A 24845-nucleotide genomic window follows, 5' to 3' on the forward strand; every position below is an offset into this window, starting at 1 on the left:
TGGTATTGTAGAGGACATAGAGATTAAGCCTGTGAATGGCAAAGTAAAATTCTTTGCTTGCAAGTGGTAAGGTGCCAGTCTTAGTGCCTGCAATATGCATTATCATGTTTATCTGCAGAATAGAAATAGGAATGGTGTAAGATTCAGAGGGGGGTTAGATTTTATTACATAACCTATTTAAACACTCAACACAGTGCTCATGTTCACCCATTCACTCATTCAATAAATACCTGTCTGGCACTTAGCATGCTCCAGGTGCTTTTCTGTGTGTTTGGAATATGTGAGCAGAAGCCAAGACAGTCCTTTTATTTGTAAGTTTATAGTTCACCAGAGAGGGCTAGAATTAGGCTTGAAAGGGACCAAAGGCTATATGAGAATATTAGGATGTGAGTTCTACCTGAACATAAGCTAGGGATAGGAGGACTTGCCTTCTAGATGGAAAGAATGGGATATGCAAAGTGTGTATAAGTTGGAAGAGACAAGTGATTGGAACACAGTGAAAAGGAATGTGGCTCAGGGTCTTAATGGAAAGACTCGAGGGAAACAGGCAGTTAGATCTGATGGATGTTCCACCAGGGAGGGGAGCCTTTGAAAATGGCATTCCACAAGCATTCAGAGTGAGGTATTTGGTTGTAGGAATTAGAAGGAAATCATCAAGTTCTTGTGTCTTTGGATCTTGTGGTAAGTCAATAGGGCTGTCAATCAGATTACAGCACCTGGACATGATGGCTTGGGAAGCACAGGTTGAAACTAGCCTTTGTCAGACTCTACTATATGTAATCCTGACAGTATTGTTGACCTCTATGAACCATGGAGCCACATACATATGTGCCTGTCTGAGGGAGCCTGGATGTACCATGTTTAGAGAGGCTGAAAAAGAAGACCCTGTAAAATCTAGGGAAACTTCACATTAAGATGCTGCCCTGAGCCATCAAGGACAGAAGCAGAGCAGTGTCAGCATGTGGGGGATGGAACAGTGCATACTCCCCTATAGTTACCCTCAGAGCATAATGGAAATCATAAAAAAATACATGCTTATTTATTCAGTAGCTGTCGCTAGCCTGAATCCAGGCAAAGATGGGACTTCTAGGAAATATTAGCTTCATTGCACCATTCTATGAAAGATCATTTTTAGTTAGGCTGCACCTTTTTTTCATGTGAGCATCATAAAGCCATAAAAACTATGCAAGCCAGCTGGAGGGTTGTTAGTTAAGGAGTGGGGAGGGAGGATGGAAGAGTAATATTCGATTTATTTTTTGGAGTCCTGCATTTCGTTGAAGAAAACAGATTGGAAAAATTGAGTAGATGGAAATACTTCTGTTAGGAACTTAGTAAATAGTCCAAGTGAGAGAGGATGACAACTAGGATTTGAGGTGGAAACAAGTAAGGGTGAGTTCTGAGATGCCCTGGTCATGGAGAACTCAGAGTTTGGTGATGGGATTTTTAAGTGTTGGGGCAGAGGAAAGTGTCAAGGTCATGGACTGGTTCTTGACACTTAGTTTGCAATGGCATCAAGAACATCTAGATGGCAATGTCTGGTAGGGATGTCACATTCAATTAGTCATTTCTATAGAAGCAGGGTCATCATTAGAAGAAATGATAGGTATCTACGTGATCATCATTGGCTTACTTTCCTGAGCCTTAAGGCCCATCTCTGGTTTATCTATGGCTACCAGATATTCGGTTGCTTCCCCAGCACAGAGAACTGTCTTTTCACATCCCGGTTGCCCTCTTTAAATCTTTTCATAATCACATGCTTCTCCTCCTTCTGCTTCTGTTAATTCCATGTTCTTCTAGTTGCTAGTGGTTCCCATTGTCCCCGTTTCAGGGATCAGCAAGCTTTCTTTGCACAGTCAAATAGTTGCAGCTGTTCCACTCTGCTTTTTAAGGGTCTGAGCACCTGGGGACAAGACGCGAACAAAGGAGGCTGCTGTGTCCAGACTGTAACCCCTTACTAGTCCACCACGTGCTCGTGTCTCCTTTTTTTCGATTGTCTTCAATCTCCTGCCCCAAAACATGACCAGAGTTTTGAAATTGTCTCCCTCTGCTCCTGCTTTATCCACATTCATTGTAAAATTCTTATTTTTTCCTTCACTTCTTGAAGGTCTTCATTTCTTATCTAGTTGAGTCTTAGTTGGTAATCTGACTTTTTGTATTGCTGTCTCAAAAATAGTCATCACCTTAACTTTTGAAGTAAGATGACTTCCTTCTTCTTCTTCTTCTTCTTCTTCTTCTTCTTCTTCTTCTTCTTCTTCTTCTTCTTCTTCTTCTTCTTCTTCTTCTCCTTTCTCTCTCTCTCTCTCTCTCTCTCTCTCTCTCTCTCTCTCTCTCTCTCTCTCTCTCTCTCTCTCTCTCTCTCCCAAGATCTCAAGTGTCTGTCTGCATGATGGTCCTGGAGAGGTAAGAAACAAGTTCCCAATGTGCAGCCTCAGCAACAGAGAGAACATACTCTGTTCTTGCTCTTCTCCTGATGTCCATGACCTTGGAGTCTCCACATTGTTCTCTTGCCTCTGATGACTTCCTGTCACATCAGAAAAGACTTTTCATCCAGAATATTCAAAGAATTCATGAGATTTAACAAAACAAATCCCATTAAAAATGGGCCTGTGGCTTTAGCAGATTCTTTACCAAGCATGATCCACACAGCAATCAGCATGCAAAGGGAGATTCATTAGCTGTGTTACTAAGGATTCACCAGTCACAGCATGGATGGGATAAAACCACACAATTCTCCAATGGCAAAAATCTAAAACACTGACACCATAGAAATGCTCATATATAGAGCAACAGGAATGAATGCTCGTTGATCACTCACATCAAGGAATGAAAAAAAAAATGGTGCATATTGAAAGAGTCTTTGTGTAGGAATCAGTTTCTTTGATGCAGGCAGTGTCTTTTATACCTGACACTCTCTTGAATAAACCATTGATCTATTAATCTACCAATTGCATGAATTGCTCACCCATTCATGAAGGCAGAGGTCTCATCTTTTTCAAAGATCTCATTTCTAGTATCTCATAATTAGGGTTATGTTTAGGGCCAGTGTTGAGCCAATGCCCTTGGTGCCCTGCTCATTGTCTCCAGTGTCTTAGCACTTCAGTGTACTCTCCTGCCTCCGTGCACTGCTGGTGTGTCTTTCTTTACATGAGGGTGTTTAAGGCACTCCTGAAGGCCTTGGGACTGGGGGTTCTTTGCCATTCCTGACCTTCTCCATGCATCCCCTGTTCTCTACTGTCCGAGATCAGGAGGTGGTGTGAGTTAATTACTGCATCTCTCCTCAGTAATGCTCAACTAGTGATTGATGTTGGATGCACTGACTCTGAAACTGTGTGCTTTATGCTGATTGTCCCAGTTTCCTAGGGGACTAAGCTCTGGCTGCTGACAGTGGAGCACACCCTTTGTATTGCCTTTCCTTCCTTGTCTCCCTTCTCTGCTCCCATTGGCAGTATTTCCTGTAACTTCCCCATACTACTTGTATTTGAATCCTTGCTTCTGAGGAACATGAACTAAGGCTAACAAGAAGGTAAGAAGAATCACGTCTCATGTCTTCAAAGTTTCTTTCCTCCTCCTCTGATACCTCTTCCTCCCTTTTCTCTCTTCCTCTTCCTCTGACTACTAAGTATCTAACTCCGAGCCTTGTGCACACTGAGCGAGAACTCTGTGGCTGAGCTCTATCCCTGATCACATCTTAGTTTTTGTAATATTTGTAAATGTCTTAGTTGTCACCTACTTCCTGGTGATTTCTCAAACGTGACATGGGAAAGAAAACTCAAACCAGGACCTAGAAAACAAACCACTTGCACATTGATTTCAGCTGTGTGCTTTCTTTCTTTTCATCTTTAATGGGGAAAAAATCTTTTAGATGAATTCAGGATGTCTGCGTGTTCCTCCTTTGCTCTGACTGCAGCGTGGGCCGCACTCCCTACAGATATAAATTGTACTTGTAACTTCCCTGTTAGTTATTTTTGCATGATGATCTCAGGCTTGGCTAGAATACCTGGAATCTGGGATCAGCTTGTTTACATTTTGATTTACTCTGGAAGTGTTAACCTCAGAGGTGGTTTAGCAAATATTTCAAGGACTAAAATAAACACAGAATGCTGTGACTCACAATCATAATCCTTTTGTACTACTTAGGAATCAGTCTTCTGGAAGAATCCAAATTTGTTCACTATTAAAACAGGTCTTTATTGATACAGTTTATTAAAATCCACCCTGGCATATGATTCATGATTATTTTCATATTGCTGTAATATAGATGGATAGAAATGGCATATTTACTCAGAGTTAGTAAATCAAAGTAAATATTAAGCTTTACAATTCATTCATCTATTCATAGAAAAATAAATATTATTTCATTTCATATGAATCATTCATTGCCTTGCTCAAATAATTATATCTTCTTAAACTAGTGAAAGCTTTTCATAGCCCATTTTAATAACCACATGGTAACCCATTATTTACTATAGAAATTATTTGAGTACATTTAGATTGTTTTCAGGTTGCTACTTTTCTTTTTTATTTTATAATTTTTAATTAGTTCATTTATTTTTAATGGGTATAAATGTTTAGCCTGCATGCATATATATACACCATAGGTGTGGAGTAGTGTCTATGGAGGCCAGAAGAGGGCATTAGATTCCTGGAACTGTAGTTACAGGTACTTGTGAGCTGCCTTGTGGGTGCTGGGAACAGAACCTGGGTCCTCTGCATGAGCAGCTAGTTCTCTTAACTGCCAAGCCAACTCTCTAGCTCCTCGTTTAGTATTTTAAAGAGTGGGTTGGCATGCTCCAACACTGTAGATGCTTTTCTCAGGACTAGCTTCTGAAAGTGGAATCCTTAACCTCAGGCATACATAGATGACATAATCAAGGCACTTTCAATGCTTTGTGGCCACTTTCCAGAATCTTTGTGACTGATGGTCTAGAGACCACAGACTATCTTCAGGTGAAGTAACAACTTAAGTTGTTTTCAGTTTATTTCAGTAATTTTCTATGCTCATTTTGCTAGTTTAATCGCAATAAAGTCAGTTTTTCATAAAGTGATGATTTAAATATACAGAGACAATAACTTACTCTTGTGTTATGAGGTATGTTACTTGCAAATAACATCTCAAATTTAGTATCACCACACTGAGTCAGTATAATCTAGAAAGTAAATTAAAACTTGCCACTGTCCATCATGGCACACTCTATTTGAGTGTGCTTGCTTCCTTTCTGGGAATGTAAATATTTCATTTACCAAGTAACTCTATTATCTCCATGCTCTTTGTCAAAGTAATATAACCAAGAACAGCTGACAATGGATATTGTCAAGTGGTGCTTCTGTGCTTAAGTTGAGAAAGTAGAAACAATAAAATTGAATGGAAGCATTTTGCAACTGTTATTTAAAATGATTAATTTTAAAGGAATGTTTGTGTATGTGTGTGTGTATGTGGGGGTAGAGGGTTAGCTCTTGAGCCTCCCTTAGAGGACTCAGGTTTGATTCCCAGCACTCACAGCCATATGTCATTACAGTTGTAGGGGATCCAACACCCTTTTCTGGCCTCCATGGGCACCAAGCATGTACCTTGTACACAGAAATACATGCAAGCAAAACACCCATATGTGTGTATGTATATATATTTATAAAATAAAAATTAAAGAAGACATATTTATAGAGAGATATATTGTGCAGATGTTTGTTTAGTCAAAGGGAAATTTCTTTTTCATATTTCTTTTGCGTATTTTATATTATAAGCATGAATGGTCTGAAATAAATGTGCTCAGTCCTTATTAAGATCTTTAAGAAGAATATGTTGTATGGATTTTAAGTAAAATACGATAAATAAAATAATAAGAAAGGACAGGAGCTGGGCATGGTGGTTTAGGCCTGTAATCCCAGGACCCAGGCGGCTGAGGTACAAGGATTGCAGCCAAATTGGGCATCAGCCCGGACTACAAAGCAAAGCTTTGTTTCAAGAAACAAAACACAAGCAACATCAGCAAAGAATAAAAGGGAGGACTCCCTTTAAACAACCTTAATGCTCATTACTACTGTTCTTTCTACAACTTATCACCTGAATTGGCATAGGGGAGTCCCATTTGACAATTGTGTGGACTAGTTTTATGAAGTCCTGTTTTTCCTCGGCAACCTAAGATGAGCCTGCTTTGGAAGATAACAACGGAGAACTTGTGAGTAGGAAAGATGAGTCAGTCCCCTGGTCCCAGTGTTACAAGAATCAAAAGAAATGACAATATTCCAGGCTCTTATCCGAGCTGTTTGTGATAGTTAATGTCAACTTGACAGGATCTAGAATCACTTAGGAGACAATGCTCCAGGCTTGCTGTGAAGGATTATCTAAATTAGATTGAGATGCAAAGGCTCGCTCCCACCATGGGCGCCACCCTTCCATGGGAGAGTTAACTCAGGGCCAGCATTCATCATTAATGGCTTCCTGGCTGTAGATGTCATGTGACCAACCAGCTGCAAGCTCCCGCAGCTCTGCCTCTCTCATCAGGATGGCCTGTGCCCTCAAACTAGGAACCAAAGTCACAGCAATGAGACAAGCAACTAAGGTAGTGTCTCTAGTCTTCCACTCTATATTGAACATAGTATGTATACATATATGTGTATTTATATTTGTATTAATACTTGAAATAAAGTCTGTTTTGTCTGGAACTCAGCTGTTTCATAACATTATCTACTAAATTCCAAGAAGTAAATAAAATAGACCCCTGGCTTGCCAGAGTAACTTCCCCACCGAAAACATCAAGTACAGGCTGTTTGCACTGGACTCAGCATGCTTAAAGTGCTCATCTTGTTGGTGAGTTAGTGAGGAACAGAGGTTGTGTGGATAATGAGAGGAGGAAAAATGTCAGGGAAGAGCATTTGGGGATTAGGAGAGGTGAGAGCTGCTACTCATGACTCGTGTTTAGCTGACCAATACCAATGTGAGCTGGGATCTGAGCTACAGGCAGCTGTGGCATTGACCTTCACACCAATTGCCCACTGCAGTTGTTATTGTTGCGGTTGAGCCAAAGGCATGGTGCTGTTTTATACTCTGCTTCAAGCCCAGTCATTCTCCTCCAGCACCAATGGGCTGGTTGCCATGACTCCCACCCAGGGGCCTGCTGCATTGATTGGCTGATGCCCCTGGAGAATGATGCTGTAGGGACTGCTTTAGGCTACAATGCCAGTTCCACCTCTTATCCCAAGTTCAGTAATTGCCCTTAAAAGCTTCTTGCCTTATATATTACAGACCATTTTTCAGAATACTGAAGCAGTTGGTTTGCATGGTTTTGTGCAGTTTGTCATTTTTTTTTTTAAATTGAGAATTGCTAACAATGCTTTCACTTGTGTCCAATTTTAACCAGAATTTTAAAGCTGTATTTTGAGGGAGAAGTGAGTTAGAAGCTCTATCTTGATTGTGAATGACTGGCTTTTGTTTTTTATTTTCTCTTCAGAATCAACATTGTTAGGATTTCAAAGCTAGAAGGGATCTGAGTTGCACTCTTTCAGACTGGAGTGCCCCTGTACACAGTACAGATTGTTGGTGTTTGACTGGATGTGGGAGTGGATTGGAGTCCGTCAGTGTCCTCCCCTGAGCTGCTGCAGTACCGATGCATTTCCTCTGCAGCCACAGATCTTCGCCCTTGAGCTAACCTTGTCTAGGTCAAGATGCATGAGAACCTCAGCCTGCCCAGGGCTGAGGTGTGACATGAGTCACACTGTTCTAACCTGGAGGATGTTACCTAGTAATCTTATTCTCCAGGGGGTTATGATGCTGGGTGCAGGGTGAGAACCGGAGGCTTAAAGGAGGTGTGGCTGTCATTAATTTTTAACACTAGAAATAGTGATAGCCTGTAAGCTTCCATTTTCCAGCCAAGATCAAATTTCATTGCAAGACACAACACAATCTCATTTGCTTGAGAAAACAAGCGTGCAGTTTCAACTTTGCAAAGGTGCTTTTGAAAGTCTTACCTTTTATTTTACCCACACTGGAGGTGACTTTAAGGACATTTCTTATTTTGCATTACTTCCATGCATAAAAAAGGAAAATATGAGTAAAACCAACTGGTTAAGACATTTTCCTAAATGTCTTCCCACTGGAGGACAGATTTCTTTAATCTTTTTGTGATTCAGCCCTCATACTGTGTGCCATGGATATGGGCAGTTGATGGTGCAGCCCAAGGGTGATGGTGCATGCAGAGAATCCCAGCATTGGGGAGGCTGAAGTGGGAGTATTGCCAGTCTGAGAACAGCTTCAGGGCTACAAAGAGGGGCATCTTGTAAAATAAAGAGAAAGAAAGAAGCATGGAAGGAAGGGAAGGAGGGAAGCAGGCAAGGGAAAGGAAATAAGTTTACATTTTGGGGTATTTCTATGGTGTTCTTGTTCTATATTGGTATGGGTTTTTCTCTGCGGTAACTGATGTCAATGCTGTTGATTTTGATGTGTTTGAATTGATGATGATAACAATGTCAGGACTCCCCCCTAGCTGATTGTGATTATAAAAGGTATCACATTTTTAGAGAGAGGGGAGAGAAAAGATGCTGATTTAAGGAATTTCTTCATGTGACTGTGGAGGCTTGCCAGTCCAAAATTTGCTGACAGACTTGGAGTGCAGAAGAGAGATGACATTGAATGTGAATGTACACATGGCTGAGACACTGAGCTTAAATACCTACCCAGCTGAGACATAGAGCTTGAATGCCCACACAGCTGAGGCATAGAACTTGAATGCACACCTAGCTGAGGCATAGATAGATACCTTTCTGGGAAATATCAATCTGTTTTCTTTTACCTCCAACCCACTGAATGAAGCACACTTATGTTATGGAGAGTAAATACCTGTAGATTTAGACATTAATTGCATCTACAGAGTACCTTTGCAGCAACATGCATACTAACATTTGAGCAAATATGTGGATATTGTGACCTCTCTATGGAAGACACATATGACTCAGAATTACAAAGAGATTGCCTTTATTTGTGGTCTTAAAACCGAGACTGCAAATTTTGATTTGCTATCATGTGATTGTTGAGGAGTTTAATCATTCCTGGGAAATTTTAGCATTTTCATCATTGATTGCCTTCCTAACAGTAGGTGAAATTTAAGTCAGGTCCACCGATGAGAAATAATTAGAAGGGCTCAAAATTCTTTTTGTCACTCCCACAATTTCTGCACCGCTTTACCCCAGCACACTTTGTAGATAGTACAAATTGCAAGTCAAAGGGGGGTTTGTAGCCATAAACCCTTGGTGCCCGAATCCCCCCACTAGAATTCTTGCCTGGCTACCACAGATGGGCGGTTCAGGCTCTGTATCCTCTATTACAAGTAGTCTTGGCTAGGGTCACCATCATAGATTTCTGGGAGTTTCCGTTGCACTAGGTGAAATGTATTATTCCCTGTAGAATGATTGGGGACTTACAGATGCAGAGCGTGGTGCCAAGTTCTGCAGAGAGTGCAGAATGTCTATATTTGCCTCTAAGAGGCTTATACTCTTGTGGTTTAAAGAAGAGATTCAAACGAAATGTCCAAATAATCAAATAGCAGAGGACAGTAATGTTTGAAGGGCATTTAAAATTACACACTAAATGTATGTTGTTGTAAGATTCACCTTTTCTGTTATTAACACAGTCTTTTTTTTTTGCCCACTGGATTGACTGAAAATAGATAAATGAAGTTATTTGAAAATAATATAAGAAAGACTGGAGGGATGGCTAAGTGGTTAAAGATGTGTATTGATTTTGCAGAGGACCAAAGTTCAATCTCTAGTACCTAGGTCAGTCAGTTCAAGACCACATGTAATTCCAACTCTGAGGAATCAAATGGCCTCTTCTGGTCTCCATGAGCACAACCCTGTGTGCAAACTCATGTACATAAAAATAAAATAAACAAAATAATATTTGAGTATAAGATCCAGCAAGTCACATCAAGAACTGATGTGATTGACAATGCATTAATCAGAAGTGTCCTAAAGACTGCACATTGTTTTCGAGTGAGACTTGTATAATGGATAGTTTTGGATATTAGATTAAGATTAAAAAAAAAAAACGGTAAATTCCAATCTCATGTGAAAATCGGCCTTGTTGATTTAGTATTATGTTTAATTTGTATTCCTGATATGCATACTATGAATATATGGCTACATCTGGTTATGTAGCTATCTAGTGTTGACTGTCATTCTTGAGCATACTTAGGGTTAATATGAATAGTCAATGTCATGGACGTTGAACGAAGTTATATTTTTAAGATGGTTCAAGATAAATAACTTCTCTAAAAGGAAGCTATATGTGAGCATGATGAAACAGAAGACATGTATTTTACTTGCTACAGCACCTAATAAATTGGTGAGAACTTGTCTTAGTTATGGTTAGGGTTACTATTTTCATGATGAAATACTATGAAATACTTGCTTTTGCAAACTGAGGAGGAAAGGGTTTATTTGGTTTACAGTCCACATCATAGTCCATCATTGAAGGAATTCAGGATAAGAACCCAAACAGGGCAGGAATCTGGAAGCAGAAGCTGATGCAGAGGCCATGGAGGGGAGCTGCTTACTGACTTGCTCAGCAGTGCTTGCTCAGCCTGCTTTCTTAAAGAATCCTGGACCAGGATAGGCGTGGCTCCATCCACAATTGGCTGGGACCTCCCCCTTCAATCACTAGTTAAGGGAATACTCTACTGGCTTGCCTAGAGCCCGCTCTTATGGAGAGGTTTTCTCAATCAAGGTTACCTCCACTCTTGTAACTATAGATGTGTCAACTTGTCATAAAATTAACTGGCACATCAATAAACATATTTAATATAAAGAACTCATAAGGGGGCACTAAGTTTACTGATTACTGATACAATGCCTTATGTGACCTGTTACTTTACACTATCAGTTGACTGAATGTGATCAAGGAAGGAAGTGTCCAAGGGAGGGAATCATTTAGAAAATAAATGCTCATGATTTGAGAGTATTATTGTGCCCTGGCTAGCTTTGGGCTCCAGTTCTGTTCTGCATTCCAGCCCTGTTTATTTTGAAGGATAAAAATAGCTCTTTTCTTTCAAGTGTCTATAAAAGGACTAGTTCTATGGCAAAGACTGTAGTGTTAGAGTGGTTATAATAAGATTTATTTGTTTTTATGTGTATGAGTGTTGGCCTGTGTGTATTTAACAGCATATGTGAGTGCAGTGCCCACAGAGGCCAGAAGAGGGCATGGGATCCCCTGGAACTAGAGCTACAGACTCTTGTGAGCTGCCATATGGGTGGTGGGACCCAAACCCTGGTTCTCTGGAAGAACAGCAAGTGCTCTTTACTGCTGAGCAATCTCTCCAGCTCTTGGAGAGTTTTTAAAGATTGAGAATTACTTATTTTTAAATGAGCTCATCTTATTAAAATATATTTGAATTTAATTAGTTTTCTTAGCAGATGGTCTGATAGGTAAAGATAATTATTTCTTTCCCCAAATATTGTCATGTAAATTGACTCTGCATCTAGCTTAATGATCCAGAAACACATTAATTGTTCTTTCTTGCTTAAAATCTTAGACTTACCCACATACCTTAGCTCAACTCATGGATGTCCACAAAGCATTGTGTGAGGACTAGGGACTTTTCCATATAGACTTCCCAAATTTTGAATGATGTGCTCATTACAAGTTAATTTTATGTGACTCCATTTCATTTAGAAGCGTTTGGAAATGATGGCAGAATTATCTGACTTTTTAGCTATTAGTAACATTGAAACTTTTAAATTTTAAATCCAAGAATCTTCTAGAGAGGAATATTTCTCCAACATGGTAGATTTAATCACATTCAAACCTCCCAGGGAGCCAGCATCTCTTGGAGTAAAAGGAAGGAAGGCAAACCTTTTATTTATCTCAAGGGACAGCATTTTAGGCAAGGGGTTTTGAAGCATTTTTCTTTATTTAAAAACAAAAGTAAGAAATATAACCTGAATTCCTGCTCAGTCTCTGTGCAGGTAGCTACTTTGGGCCAGTGGCGATAGATATGCATCTTCTCTGATTCATGTCCACATCACAAGAAGGAACCTGTCTCCTTTCAGGAGTCTAAGAGTGAGTCCCAGGCCTGATTCTGACTGGCCTTAGTTCATTGTTAAACCAACTTCAGGGATCAAGAGGATGGGATTGCATGATTGTTTTAGACCTATGCCAATTTCCCATCCTTGAAACTGGGATTGCCAACAGTCCTTCCCAAAGTGCATGTGGGTCTGAGGCAGAACACCTCAGCAGGATTATTTTGGACAGAAATCTCCCGAAGAGTCATCACTTCAGAAAGGGCCACTTAGCGTGAATGGATTAAGCTGTAAAGATTCTTTTTGAAGGGCTGTACTTCACAGTCTGAGATAGAAACTAGTCTTGATCACTAAAGACTAGGAACTGGGCTTTCAGTGACTCTAAACAACTGAAGTAACTGTTGTCTTCCAGTCTCCTCTGTTCCTCAGTGACCTGGGAACTTACTAGTCCATCCGTCTGTCAGTCTGTTCTGTCCCATTCCTTTCCAAGTAAGAAAACACCCACTTTACTAACTTCTTTAGGCTGTACTCTTTTGTGAAAATCTCTGTGTATGTGTAAAATTAATAAAACGTTTATACTTTTATTAATCAGTTCTGGTGTTAATAACTGGGCCCCCAGATCCTAATTGCCATGTCTAAGAACTAGGGTGAAGTACAGATCTCTTTCTTCTGCACATGGGTTGAAACTAAGTGGTTGTCCATCAACAGAAGAAATTGGTTAGCAGAAAATAGAGAACTGTAGACAATGGCAGATAATGATAGATAAAACAGAAGCAAAATCCACTCAGTCCCACCGACTTTGTACGTTGGCTGACATTCCTTTGAAGCCTTTTCATGTGTATGGATGTTTTGACTGAATGTTTGTCTGTATGCCACATACACGCCTGGTGCCTTTGGAGGCCAGAAGAGGTCCGCAGGAACCGGAATTACAGATGGTTTCGAGCTGCCATGTGGGTGCTGGGAACTCAATGTGGGTTCTTTGGAAGACGCTCCCAACTACTGAACCACCTCTCTACTCCTGGTATGTCATTTTTTTTTTTTTTTGATTTTTCGAGACAAAGTTTCTCTGTGTAGTTTTGCGCCTTTCCTGGAACTCACTTGGTAGCCCAGGCTGGCCTCGAACTCACAGAGATCCGCCTGCCTCTGCCTCCTGAGTGCTGGGATTAAAGGCGTGCACCACCACTGCCCGGCGGTATGTCATTTTTTAAAAAACCCAGCAATTCATGTAGAAGTAATATATCCATCTGTCAAGAGGTTCAGTTAGATGGTGGTGACAGAAACTTAAAGCAACAGTGGCCTAAACAAGATGGATGTCTGCTTTCCAACAGATGCAGCAATTCTAAGACAAACCTCAGTCGCTGTGACTTACACAGCAACTGTAGTCACATGTGCACCAGGAAAGGGGGGCAGACAGCGGAGTCCACAGAAGGACTGTTTCTCTTTCAGTTGCCTTGGTGGGAAGTCCCTCCTACTCACTTCCTTTTCTGGCCCCACTGATTCCTCAGTGCCTACTCTTTTAGAGTCATATGGCCACATGCATCAGGTAAATTTAGTTATTTAATCAGGCACATTGCTACCCCCCAAAAGAGCTCAATCTGTGGACAAATAATTAATGAATTATCTCAGGTTGGGGCCAGAGTCTTTACTATCTGTTAACTTTTTTGACTAGTATGAATGGTAAATGGGGCTTCCTTAGCCATCTGACTTAAAAAAAATCAAGGTCTTACAATGCAGCCAAGACTGGTCTTGAATTCAATAGTCTCCTGCTTCAGTCTTCTGGATTACAGTTATGTACTGTCATGATTAGTAGTTTAATGAATTTAATACATTTAATATTTAATAATTCATAAACATGGATAGGAAAATAAACATTAAACTAATATATACCCTGGAATTGGTGATGCATGTGATTGGAATAAATATCAAACAAAGAATTCAAATGGAAAATTAAGGAGGATTTTGTTGTTTCTTTTTGATGTTTGGCTATTCCATTACACTTTATCAAGCCAAGGAGTGTCAGAGGAACCACCAGGTTTATGGGTGATGCTGAAGAGTTAAGTTTTGGATGTAGAGAACTATGCTGGCATCACATGATCCCATGTGATGTTAGCTGCTCACCAGTGAGGCAGATGCACAGGTTGATATCTCTTGTGACATTTCTGGTAAAGAACAGAGAACTGGCTGTTTTAGAAATTCTCCACTTCCCTCTGGACTTCTGTTTCTTCTTCTGATGCAGGTTTCTGAGCTGGGAGAGCTGTGTGCAAAGGGCACTCAGTCCCACCCGAGTGTCTCAGAACAAGAGGTCTGTATGTAGCGAAGTGTAGGTTGGTGCTTTGAGGATGCCTTAGATTCTTTGTGTGTGTGTGTGTGCGCGCGCGCACGCGCGCGCGCATGCACCACAAACACATGTAAATGGATAGACACAGGTGAGTGAGATATGCACATCTTTATTGGTATTATATGTTATTCCTAGAGAGCAGGTGAAATGTCTTTCTCTCTCCTTTAGGGTGGTTTGAGAGCTATTTAGAACACAATATTATATTCTTGGAGAACATGTCCAGAGGCGCTTTGGACTCTATTTAAGCATTTAATACATTATGAAATAACGTTGTCTTCTGTTACTTTAATAACTTTGTTATTTGATTTGAACTTTATTCAATTCTGCACTTGCTGAATGAGATTTGTGTTTTTTTTTATTTTGTCACATAGTAGAAGTATAAATATTAATAAGGGAAGATGCCTTCAAGGTATGCTGTCTTAACAGGCCTACGTTTTACTCATATCACAGTAGGCTAAATTATAAGGATGAGATCCTCCATAGACCTTTGTGGATATTGCATTTGGGTGATGCCATTTAGTCACAAATGATGAGCAGATACCAAGCAAGCTATGGAAATCTGAAAAGCAAATAATAGTAAATCAGTGGAGCTACTATTGCCTAAGGTCAATGTTAGTTTTGTTGCCAGCTTGAATAAATGGTTCTTTGGTTTACTCATACTGGGCTCCTCCTGACTTTTTAGAAGTGTCTGATCAAATGGTTCTTTCAGGTCTGTAACATTCTGCATAGCCAGCTCTAGGTTTGGGGGGGAGGGGAAAGCCAGCCTGGGAATGGGACACAAAAGTTCTTATGTTTAGGAAGCAAGTAGCTTCTCCAATGAAGAGGGTCAATACACTATTGTTAGGAGAACAGTTAGGGTGACATCAACTGTTTTTCACCAGTTGGTTATACAGCTGTATATACTGTCACTTTTTGGCAGAAACAGAGAAATCGGATCAGTTAGACTGTGGAAGGAATCTTTTGTGTTTTTTAAAAAAGAGATTTATTTTTATTTTATGTGTATGAGGATTTTGCCTGCATGCATTCCTATGCATCACTTGTGTGCAGTGTCTACAGGGACCAAACAATTGTATTGGATCTTCCTGGATCTGGAATTGGAGACAGTTGGCAGCAGCTATGTGGGCTTTGGGAACCAAACCTGGGTCCTCTGCAAGAGCAGTAAGCAGCTTAACCAGTGAGCCACCTCTCCAGCCTGTTCTGTGTTTAATTAAAGCATGTTCTGTTCTTGTCTTACCTTCACTTATGAGTTTTATTTATTTCTGGTCCACATTTTTCTGCCATTGTTAACTGAATGCACTTTACTCCTGGGATTGGATTTTCTTTCCGCTTTTGATGCATGATGCCAGCTCCTTCCCGATTCTCTAAACAGGCGTCATGAAGTCTTTAGAGATAACCACCTCTTTTTGATCACCAAGCCTGACTGCTGTAGCACTCTTTTGTCTGTGAATATGTGATGCTTCTTGTGGCCAAGCTTTCATTTCCCTGTCACGAACCTTCAAAATATCTTCTTACACTGTTTCTCTTGCTTCCTTTACACAGCTGGTGTAACCTATGGGAAGTCCTTCAGTGGCTTTACATTGCTATTGAAGTAAGATCTTGCCTAAGCTTCAAGGGTGATTTCCAGTGTGGTACTTCTTAATGAAAAGAAATGAACTGGAATTGAATGAGTTACACAAAAGTTCAAATTTTAGAAAACAGCCCAAGAATATACATAGTATATTATTACATAGTTTAAAAGTATACAAATTATACACACTCAAATATTGTGTAGAAACGAGTGCATAAGAAAAATGTATTAAGAGCATCATGGGAAGGATAAACACCAAAAGTCTGATGCCTCTTGGGAGGAAGGAAGACATAGAAGCCAACACCTGAGTGAGCAGCTGAGCTCCTCCTCACACCTGAGCTCCTCCACACACCTGAGCTCCTCCTCACACCTGAGCTCCTCCACACACCTGAGCTCCTCCTCACACCTGAGCTCCTCCTCACACCTGAGCTCCTCCTCACACCTGAGCTCCTCCTCACACCTGAGCTGCTCCACACACCTGAGCTCCTCCTCACACCTGAGCTCCTCCTCACACCTGAGCTCCTCCTCACACCTGAGCTCCTCCACACACCTGAGCTCCTCCTCACACCTGAGCTCCTCCCCACACCTGAGCTCCTCCACACACCTGAGCTCCTCCTCACACCTGAGCTCCTCCTCACACCTGAGCTCCTCCCCACACCTGAGCTCCTCCTCACACCTGAGCTCCTCACACCTGAGCTCCTCCACACACCTGAGCTCCTCCTCACACCTGAGCTCCTCCTCACACCTGAGCTCCTCACACCTGAGCTCCTCCCCACACCTGAGCTCCTCCACACACCTGAGCTCCTCCTCACACCTGAGCTCCTCCTCACACCTGAGCTCCTCCTCACACCTGAGCTCCTCACACCTGAGCTCCTCCTCACACCTGAGCTCCTCCTCACACCTGAGCTCCTCCACACACCTGAGCTCCTCCTCACACCTGAGCTCCTCCACACACCTGAGCTCCTCCACACACCTGAGCTCCTCCTCACACCTGAGCTCCTCCTCACACCTGAGCTCCTCCACACACCTGAGCTCCTCCCCACACCTGAGCTCCTCCTCACACCTGAGCTCCTCACACCTGAGCTCCTCCCCACACCTGAGCTCCTCCACACACCTGAGCTGCTCCACACACCTGAGCTCCTCACACCTGAGCTCCTCCCCACACCTGAGCTCCTCCTCACACCGAAGATGTGATGACTAACAGTATCATGAGTTAGCACACACGTAATATGGTTCAGCCTTTTGAAATAATTGATAGAAATCAAAGTCCCCTAGTACATTCACTTGAGCAAAAAGGGTCACAGGCTGTATGAAGCTTTGTGCATGAGAGAAAACTTTATGACCTACTCACCTCCTCAAACCCCGCTCTTTCACAGTGTTACACCAAGAACCAAGTTTCTCCAAATCATAGCACCATTGACTTAGTAACCTGTGTCATCTGAGCACTGCCAGGCTCTGGTCTTGGGAATGAAGTGGTGAGCTGAAGAAATGAAGTGGGGACTGAAGAAAACCACCTTCTTTGAGAAACTCACCTTCTAGACGGGTGGTCTTGATGAGATACCAATAAAGATCCCCATGATAGACCAGAAGATTGAGGAATGAATCCCTCATGCATGATCAAAGACTGAAGTAGCTTTTTACCAAGGGTGTGTGTGTGTGTGTGTGTGTGTGTGTGTGTGTGTGTGTGTGTGTACACATAAACATGTTATTTATCATTTTGGAAGATGAAATTCTGACTAGAATAAACATTTTGGAACTTTGCGTTACATACTTGTTATTCAGTAAGTGCCCAGGAAATGCTTGGGTAGCAAGGAGATTGGCTCTCGATTAGTGGGAAACTGGATCACTTTGGGGGGTTTCAGTAAACTATTAGATTGGCATCACCATTGTGTTATTTTACATTTTTTGTTAACCTGTGTATATTTTTTAAACCTAGGTTTTAAAGTGATTGGTAGAGATTTAAGAAGAGCTGGGAGGAGTTCTCGGGCATTGATGTTTGGACTGTTCTGATTTCTGGTGAGAAACCTTTGGCTTCAAGTTCCCTACCTTCTGGAGCACAGATAACAGTAGCTTACCTGCAAGGTGTTTAAGTGTGTTTTCTCAAATTCCTTGCCTAAAATAAATTTAATTAGAACTGGGGGGATACAATCAAGTCCTTGAAGTTTGTTAGGCAGTTCCACCAAATCACAAGTAGGGCGGAGTAGGGCCTGTATATAACTACTAGGAGCATTTAAACACTTCAGATTCCTGTGTGGCTAGTGAACCATTTTCGTTCTGCACTTTAAACTTGTTTCATAACTTAAGTCCAGAAATTGACAGGTCTGTTTTTGGCGCCTGGTATACTCCTGAAAGCAGTTTTCAAACTCTTACTGACTTTGCCACTGACTGCTAATAGGATAGGGAGGTGTTACTGTAAAGGGATCTTTGTTTACTCCAGAAACAAGGCATCCGTCACGAAATCCCAAACCCAGTCTCCTCTTTGAGCATCACAGAGCTTCTGAACAGAAGGGAACTGACCTTCAGGCCACTCCTTTCTTCCTGCTGAGTGGTGACCTAGTCCATTTCCAGCTGGAACTGGGAGCTGGGAGATCAGTTTAGAGATTTTTTTTTGTGAGTTCTCTGTCTGGTTTGAAGTGTTGTGAATTTCCAGAATACAGCCCGTCTTACTGAGTACCAAATTAGCCTGGCAAGATCCTTATATGTCTGTGTAGTGTTACTGTGATGTCTAAAAATAGTAGAGCTGGATGGATGAGATACCCACTTAGGTTGAACTGAATCAAAACTCTTGCTTTTCAATTTTAAACCATAGTTTCTATATCTAGAAGTTGTGGGAAAATGAACTGAAGTTCAAAACTTGCTAACAGGGCTTCTTGCTGTCAACATTTAACACACAGCCTACCCACTGTGAGTCTCTAATAAATAATACGTTACTAGTTTTATAGTGAATCATACTGGAGACTTGTTTGCATTAAAATGATACCAGAGAATAAATAAATAAAGCTGTAAATGTCCTTTAATGATATCTTATTATTAACAATGCACATTAGGGATGATGGCTGAATGAATCAACTTTAATATGGCAGGATTTCTAAAAAGCCTGATAATCTGGTGAAAGTTCCCATGTCATCCCTTTGTTTAGCATTAAAGTTTTGATGTTTTCCCCATTATGACTAGAGACATTTTATAAGAACTAAAGGAAGATAGAAGTCAGAGAGTTGACAAGTGTAAACTAGTCAGTATACTTAAGACCTGGATGCCTTAATTCTTCTGCAGACACTACAAATGCCCACAGAGCATACTGTGGGTCCTGTTGATATGGCTGAGCCAAGATAGTTCATTCCTGCAGAGAACATGGTGTCCCTCTATGTGTTTAAATAGGATCCTCCTGGTAATGACCCTTCCTATTTTGTGCCGTTCAAACTTGTTCCTGTATCTTAAGGCATGGTTCCCTGTGCCTTAGAAAGCCCTTCCTCCCTACCCCTGTGAAAACGAATCACTGCCCGCATTCATTCTGTGAGCAGCCGCCGACCCTCATGGCTGTTTCACTCACTCAGGTTAGAAGTATCGTCCCAGTGACAGGTGAAGAACTGCACTGAAGATTGTTTGGGTTCCTGCCTTGGGGACTTCGGCTTGGACACAATTCATTTCAGTCTCCACTTTACCTCTGACTCTCTTTGTAAGGAGAAAAGTTATTTGCCCTTTCTGAGCTCAGTTAGCTATTCTGGAACATGGGGAGAAAAAGCTCTCTCTCAGGCTTGCTTAAAGGCTAAGCTGTTTATTATAAATCTCAAGATTCTCAGTGTTTAAGAGACAGCAATGAATTTTGTAATTTTTTAATTTCTATGTGTAATTTGTATATTAAGAGTCTATGAATAAAATAAAACAGAACTCTATTTAGACTGTGTATTTAAAGAAAGCCATAAGTTGGCATTTGGTATATGGTTAATAATTGATGAACATATACTATTTTGATGGGAGAAATTGACTTTTGTTATTATATGGTTTCTAACAAGAATGACATTTGCATGAGAAATACCATGAAGTTGTGTCTATAATAACTTTGTTTTAAAACCTCTCCAGGTAGCTTCCTAGCCCAAAGCTTGTGCCGTGAAATCTGAGACTTTGACCCAGATAATATGATATGAACTTCCTGTGAGTTGGGGCCATATCCTACTTAGATGAACGTGGGATTTTCAGATTTACTGAGAACTTGGTACTGTACACACGTTTCTTGCTCATTTGGCAAAGGTGACCATGCCATCTCTGCCTCAAGAAGGGGGTAAGTGGATTGGCTAACCATACTACCAGCTATGGGGGTGTTTAGACTACATGATATCCAAGGTTTGAAAATGTCACTATTCATAGTTCTTTTTTTCCTTGCTGGGGGAGGCATGAATGTTTCTGGTCACATTGTTCTTAATTTTAGGGATAACTGTTTATATTTCTTTTTAAAGTTATTCAGGGATCCTCTGCCCTGGAGCTGAATACAGAGTTACCTTATCAATGCACAATGAAAAGGAAAGTCAGAAAAAAGAAAAAGAAGGGAGTCATTACAGCAAATGTTGCTGGGACAAAGTTTGAAATTGGTGAGTGTCTTCCGAGTGCCGCACTTTTCGTGACTGGTGGGAAGACTGCCTTGGCTGAAAACAGTGTAGAGTTTGGAGAGGTGATTATCTTTTATGTAATGGATTTCTAAATTACTTCTGTAAAACTGCTGACAGGTTAGAAGAATTCTTTTCCTATGCAGTGGAGGATGATCTGCTTTAAAAAGATGCTAATTGATTTCTAAATTTTCAGTTTGAACAAAAATAATGCATTCAATTATCTTAGCTGAAAAAAAATGTGTAGGTTTACACCCAACATTGACTTTTTTTTCTGTAATGTTCAACATTATCAGCGATCTGATCTTATGAAGATTTGTGAGTATAGAGTGGATCTTTTCAGCTATTCTTATGTAATCTGAAAACGTCTGGCCTCACTGGTATGTGAGCGCATGAAGATCCAAGACCTAAGCAGCCAGCTGAGCTGCCTCCATCACTGCCAGTTCGCCTTGTGCTGTCATCAGGGTCTTGTCAGTAATGTCTGAAGCTCAGAGGATGTGTCTGTGTTTCTCCTGAGTAAATCTGGTCTCAGGCAGGCATTCTGCCCTGTTTCTGTTTTCTGCCTTTAGCCCATTAGAGGAATCTCCCAGGACCTGTTGCTACTGTTCTCACTTTCTATATATGTCCAAATGGCACAGCAGCAGCAGAGCCCGGAGCGAGGCCATCAGTGAAGGCATGGTCTGTGACAGTGGAGCATGGCGCTCTCCTCCAGTCTTGTGACACAAGATAGCAGTTTAACTCCAAACTTCATTCTGCTGCCCTTGGAAGCAGCTCCCTGGCCTCATTTAGATGGTTCCAGGGCCTCTTCAGGTGTCCCTGTATCCTAGGCATCATTGAAGATAAAGCCAGTTCTTCCTCCAGCAAACGGCCAAGAGCCCATAGGATTTGAGGCCAGCCATTCCTGGTTATCAGTTTTGCACCTGAGCTAAGTCAGCCAGACAATTCATGTCACTTTTTATATATCAGTGGAGCATGGTATAAAGAAAATTTGAGGGGCCTCTGGCAGTGGGATCAGTATCCATCCCTGGTGTATGAGCTAGCTTTCTGGAGCCCATTCTCTATGGTAGGATGCCCTGCTCAGCCTTGATTGATGCAGGGGGGAGGGGCTTAGTTCTGCTTCAACTGAATGTACCAGGCTCTGCTGACTCCCCATGGAGGAGGGGATGGGGGGTAGGTGGGGATGGAAGGATGGAGGGGAGTGAAAGGAGGGATGAGAGGCATCCCTGGTTGGTAGGTAAAATGAATACAAAATTCTTAGAAAAGTTCAACTATCAAAAAAGAAAGAAAAAGAAAGAAAGAAAGAAAGAAAGAAAGAAAGAAAGAAAGAAAGAAAGAAAGAAAGAAAAGAAATAATTAAAAATGGGCTCTGAAGCATTGCCATGTGGACACTGTTCTTTCAGGACCCAGAATTCACTGGAACTCAAAGATTACCCCAGCTGTATGACTCATCTTAATTTTAAACTCAAGATCTGTTGAAAGAAAAATGCCAGTATGTTCACTATAACATCTAGGCTAAGGAGGAGCAATATGGTTTGTAGTTGAAAGGAAACCCCAAGAGTAAATTTTTTCAGTGGGATCTCAGAGTAGGGAGCAGTAGAGAGCCCATCTCTAAATCCTTCCAGTGAATCTGGCTTCACTGTTTCGTACTCTGTGTAAGCAGAGCTGACTTGGTTTTGAGTGGTAAAAGTAACTTGAACTGGAAAGGTAAAAGGCTCACAAGAGATCTGATGGTCAAGGATATTTTTACCTTTCCAGTAAAAAGAGAGTGAATGTCCACGAGTGAATGTCCCTGTGTAGAGTTAATCTCAGCTCTCTGTGTGTTTTCACAGTACCAAAGTCACTTCCTACCCCCACTGAAAGAGCTGTGTTTTTGCTAAATCTAAGAGGACTATAACTGAGGATTTTTGGTGCAATCTAATTCAGTTCCCAGCTACTTTGGAGAATAATTTGGTCCTAGATAAAACTGCAGTCACTAATATGAGCTTATGTTGTAAGTAGTGGGTAGTTTACAGATGGAATACTGTGGATAACTGTAAGTACGTTTCCACAATGAATGTCTTAAAAGTTTTAACTCTCGTTTATTTAACCATTTCCTTTCAGTTCGTTTAGTGATAGATGAAATGGGATTTATGAAAACTCCAGATGAAGATGAAACAAGTAATCTTATATGGTGTGATGCCGCCGTTCAGCAGGAGAAGATCACAGAGCTACAGAACTACCAGGTGGGAATGAGTCACCAGCAGTTACTGTCAGGGGGGATACCACACCAATTCCATCCTGATTTTTCTTATTTGGCTTCTTAATCTGTTGACATATTAGATTTCAGTTCTGAGTTACCTGGGCAGCCTGTCTTGTTGCTAGCCAGTTGTGCTGACTCTTTGCACGAAGGCTGCATCACGTCCACACTTAACCTTTGGCTGATTCCTTTAAAGAAGTGTCCTTGGGAAAGAATTCTGTCTAAGATGATGCTTTGAGTTACACCTTAAGATGAGTGACAGGGAATGGATTGTGTAGGATGGACAAAGACCATATAGTATCACCTACGTGCCTCTGGCTTTTATCTCTATAGTGCAATGCAAAAGTGTTTAGAAGAAATGAAAAGCAATAGAAAAGCCTACAATGAATCTGAGACAATTGGCATTTGCTATTTGCCCTCCCTCTTTCTTCCTACCTTCTTCCTCTCCCTGCTCACCATTCCCTCCTCCTCTCTAATCCCCTCTTCCTTACACTCCTCCCTATTTCCTCCCCCTCCTCTCCATTCTCTCCTCCACAATCCCCTCTTCTTTCTCTTCCTCCCTATCTCCCCCTCTTCCCCATCCTAAACCCTTCCCCCTCCTTTTCCCCTTCCTCCTCCTACTTCCACATCCTCTTCATCTCCCTTCTCCCCATCCCCTCCTCCTGCCCCCTCCTCCTTATTACTTTAGATTCGGAGAATGCAAAGTAGAACAGATGGAGCAAATATTTTAAGTCTCATGTTATCAATGTCTGTGTTTATGTCTAGTATTCCAAAAGCAGTTTGGATATTGAATTGCCATTTGTCTAACACAGAACATTAAAACTTTATTATCTTTGTAAAGTCTTCTCTAGATTTCTTTAAAATTTTACATTTTTATTCTCATTATCATACTCTTTAATTTCACAAGTTAATTGTTAACTATTTAATTTAAAATCATTTATATTAATAATTTCTAATTTATTTGACAATAAATCTCAAAAGGATATATTTAACCGTGTTACAGTGTAAAAGAGCATGCTCATTGATTCAATAGATGTTAATGTTTGCCTTTTTATTTTTCAGAGGATCAACCATTTTCCAGGAATGGGGGAGATCTGTAGGAAGGATTTCTTAGCAAGAAATATGACCAAGTAATCTTCATTTTCTTGTGTAGAGAAGACCTGAGTAAAGCTGACACAATGGTTGTGGTGGTGTGGCATTGTGTAGGGTTGTGTTCAGATGAATGCTAGTCAGACGGGAGAGATGCGCAGGGCGGGAGCGGTCCCAGAGGCTCTCTGGTTGAGTCTTTACCTTTGCACAGAGCAGAACTGAGGCTCGGAGAGGTGACAGTCTTACACAAAGCCAAACAAAGAGCTCACAGTGGAGCTGGGCCCCAACTCGTTTTCAGAATCTCAGGATCCCTCTTTATTACAACTTGATAATTCTTTAGAAACAGAATAGTAGGTATTTGTTCCATTTTTAGATCAACCTCATGAGAAGTCATTTGTTGCATCACCTGCTGTATGTGTTTATTGGTTATTAAATATCTAATTAAATTCCAAGCACTGTACTAGGTACATGTGTACATACATGCTCATAGACACATGTACCCATACTCACTTGGGATTAGGCATTCATCTCCCAGGTCAGGAATCAGAATAAACCTTTCATGTGAAAAACTGGTAACAGGTACTCAAATGTTTTGTTGGAAAAAACTATGGAATTTTTATGCAGTTTACATTTCTGTTGGTTAGACTTACTTGGATTTTTTTTTTGACTTAAAAATGTTTAGTGAGAAACAGCAGTTTTGAAAAAAAGAGTATTCATAAAAGTTAATATAACATGTCTATAATTAAAGATTATATTGATATTATTCCTGTGAATATTTATAATTGTATGTCTATTCACAACAATTTCTATATCTAGCTTATGCTGCAAAAACTGATAATTTTTAAGGACATGAGATAAGTAAGATATATATTTGCATATGTAAAAGAAAGGTACCACATAGTTTGTTTAAAGATTATTGTTCTAATTAAAGCCTTAACTCACCTAATTTCAGGTCATTGTTAAGTATAATAAACACATGTAAAGGTGTTGAAATAAAAACTACAACAT

The 24845-nt window shown here is 40.8% G+C and overlaps 1 protein-coding gene across 3 annotated transcripts in view; it reads left to right on the top strand.

Moving 5' to 3' along the window:
* The window catches only part of Ttll7 (tubulin tyrosine ligase like 7), a 131131-nt gene that overhangs the window by 27034 nt on the left and 79252 nt on the right, over positions 1 to 24845 (top strand). The window contains exons 1-6 of one of the 3 annotated variants that reach the window (XM_076575172.1): positions 13009 to 13027; positions 17848 to 17927; positions 19992 to 20190; positions 20366 to 20497; positions 22613 to 22734; positions 23811 to 23878. In XM_076575172.1, coding sequence (XP_076431287.1) covers positions 20166 to 20190; positions 20366 to 20497; positions 22613 to 22734; positions 23811 to 23878 — 347 coding nt within the window. In that variant the 5' untranslated portion in view covers positions 13009 to 13027; positions 17848 to 17927; positions 19992 to 20165. Of the gene's footprint in view, positions 1 to 13008; positions 13028 to 17847; positions 17928 to 19991; positions 20191 to 20365; positions 20498 to 22612; positions 22735 to 23810; positions 23879 to 24845 lie in introns of those variants that run through there. The other 2 variants (XM_006984719.4, XM_076575173.1) reach the window with 2 other exon arrangements.

This window comes from Peromyscus maniculatus, chromosome 6 (assembly GCF_049852395.1).
Source record: "Peromyscus maniculatus bairdii isolate BWxNUB_F1_BW_parent chromosome 6, HU_Pman_BW_mat_3.1, whole genome shotgun sequence".
In the NCBI taxonomy this organism is placed as follows: Eukaryota; Metazoa; Chordata; class Mammalia; order Rodentia; family Cricetidae; genus Peromyscus; species Peromyscus maniculatus.